Source organism: Populus trichocarpa, chromosome 6, assembly GCF_000002775.5.
Source record: "Populus trichocarpa isolate Nisqually-1 chromosome 6, P.trichocarpa_v4.1, whole genome shotgun sequence".
NCBI lineage: Eukaryota > Viridiplantae > Streptophyta > Magnoliopsida > Malpighiales > Salicaceae > Populus > Populus trichocarpa.
Window position 1 is genome coordinate 7,474,675 of NC_037290.2, and position 1,678 is coordinate 7,476,352.

The 1,678-nt window shown below is 39.2% G+C and overlaps 1 protein-coding gene across 1 annotated transcript; it reads left to right on the forward strand.

Annotated features, from left to right (window-relative positions):
* Positions 1 to 271: 271 nt before the first annotated feature.
* Positions 272 to 661, forward strand: LOC7487302 (josephin-like protein). The gene has a single exon (XM_002308177.4). The coding sequence runs from the start codon at positions 272 to 274 to the stop codon at positions 659 to 661; it is 390 nt and encodes a 129-aa protein (XP_002308213.1).
* Positions 662 to 1,678: the final 1,017 nt, after the last annotated feature.

Genomic DNA, 1,678 nt, shown 5'->3' on the forward strand with positions numbered 1-1,678 from the left:
TATTTTCACAAATACTACTGTGTCTATTCCTCATTTCGATGAGAAGCCCCAATCCAGTATTTAATTTTACCTTTATCCGCAGTATCTTCTTTTCCCTTCTCTTTATGTCACAATTTTCACCAATAAATACCCCCGCACAACCTTACCAACTGGCCCTTCTTGTTCACAACTCTCTCTCTCGCTCTCTCTGTGTGCGCGCACTGCCCTCTCTTTATATTTCAAACAAGAAGGGTACGTACTTTCCGCTTTGGAACTCCACTCCCAGTTCTAAATGTCACGTAAAGCAAGCAAGCGAGTGAGTTTCAGTCCCGATGTCAATGATAAGCCAACAATCTTTCTTAAACATGGAAGTGGAACAAGAGTAGGGGGAAACAGGAAGAAGATAGCTGGAACTCTCACTTTTAGGCTTCCTAGAACCTCAAAATTTTCACCAGCAAGACTACTAAGGAGTCTCAGTGCTAAGGTAGCAAGAGTTCTACGTTTTGTGTCCATGAGAAAGGAGTCTTCACATAATGTCACTTCATCAAGTTTGCCAAGATCAAGATCACTTGCTGAGGCAGTAGACTCTCAACGAGCTGAAGCTATGGAAGATTGCATCGAGTTCCTAAATTCTTCATCCTCTTTGCAGAGGTCAAACTCAGTTTCTACATATTCTTACTAAACTCTGCAGTCATGAGATAAGTACGTACATGAAGGATCAAATAGTTCATATTATTTCATTGATCATCGGTGGTTTCTTAGTTTCTTATAGAGAAGTAAGCAAATACTCAAGTGTAATCAGTACAAATAGCAACAGCCACTAATATGTTCATGCATAGAGTTCGAGTATCAAGAATGTTTTGCATATATACGAAGTCATAGAGTCTAATTCTCACCCAGTACAGCAAACACCTCTGAAGCCAAACAAGACAATTAATTTCATGTATGATAATTCAACACCATACAACTAATGGATGCAGACCATTCCAAGGGTGGGCCACACCCTAGAGGGGCGAGCCTATCTAACACCAAAAGGTTTAGTCACTATCATGGCCATTACACAACAAAAATCCCACCTGGAATTCACTTTTTTCTTTTTTCTTTTCACTGTAAAAAAGTTAGCCAGCTTGCTCAAGAAACTCGATCACAATTAGTCCACAAGTCATGGACTCAGTTCACTCAATGTCTTCAATAATAGGAATGGCCTAATAATTGTCCAGTAATCATGTGTAAGCATTGTTCTTGATACTAATTTGTCTGAACATCACCCACTGAGAATTTGAGAGACAAAAGGAGCATTATGAGAGAGCTCTTATTATTTCTAATCATTGAATGTCAACTAATAGCACACTAGTACAAAAAAACTAACCTTTCCAAGTTTGTTTGCTCATGTTATGTTCAAGGAATGGTATCAAATGGCACAATCAAGAATATCCACGAAGAGCTTTCGAAAGTTCTGAATGCATTAACTTGAAGTTTTCCAATTTCAAAACTCTCTTATAAGGAGGGAGCATATTAAATTGTATGGAATCCAATCTCCGGTAAGTGCCCTCAGCACTTTCGGCAGCGGATACGGGCAATCAGTATCATACTTACTGAGGTCCCCGCAAGCTAGAAATGAGATTAACAACTTATTCGGCTCATTGAATCACCCATTTCTGCGATCTTTGTTGCTGCAACTTCAATCTTATACTGATGA

Excerpts from the sequence above, each read along its gene's own strand:
- LOC7487302 (XM_002308177.4), top strand. The coding sequence starts at position 272 with ATGTCACGTAAAGCAAGCAAGCGAGTGAGTTTCAGTCCCGATGTCAAT.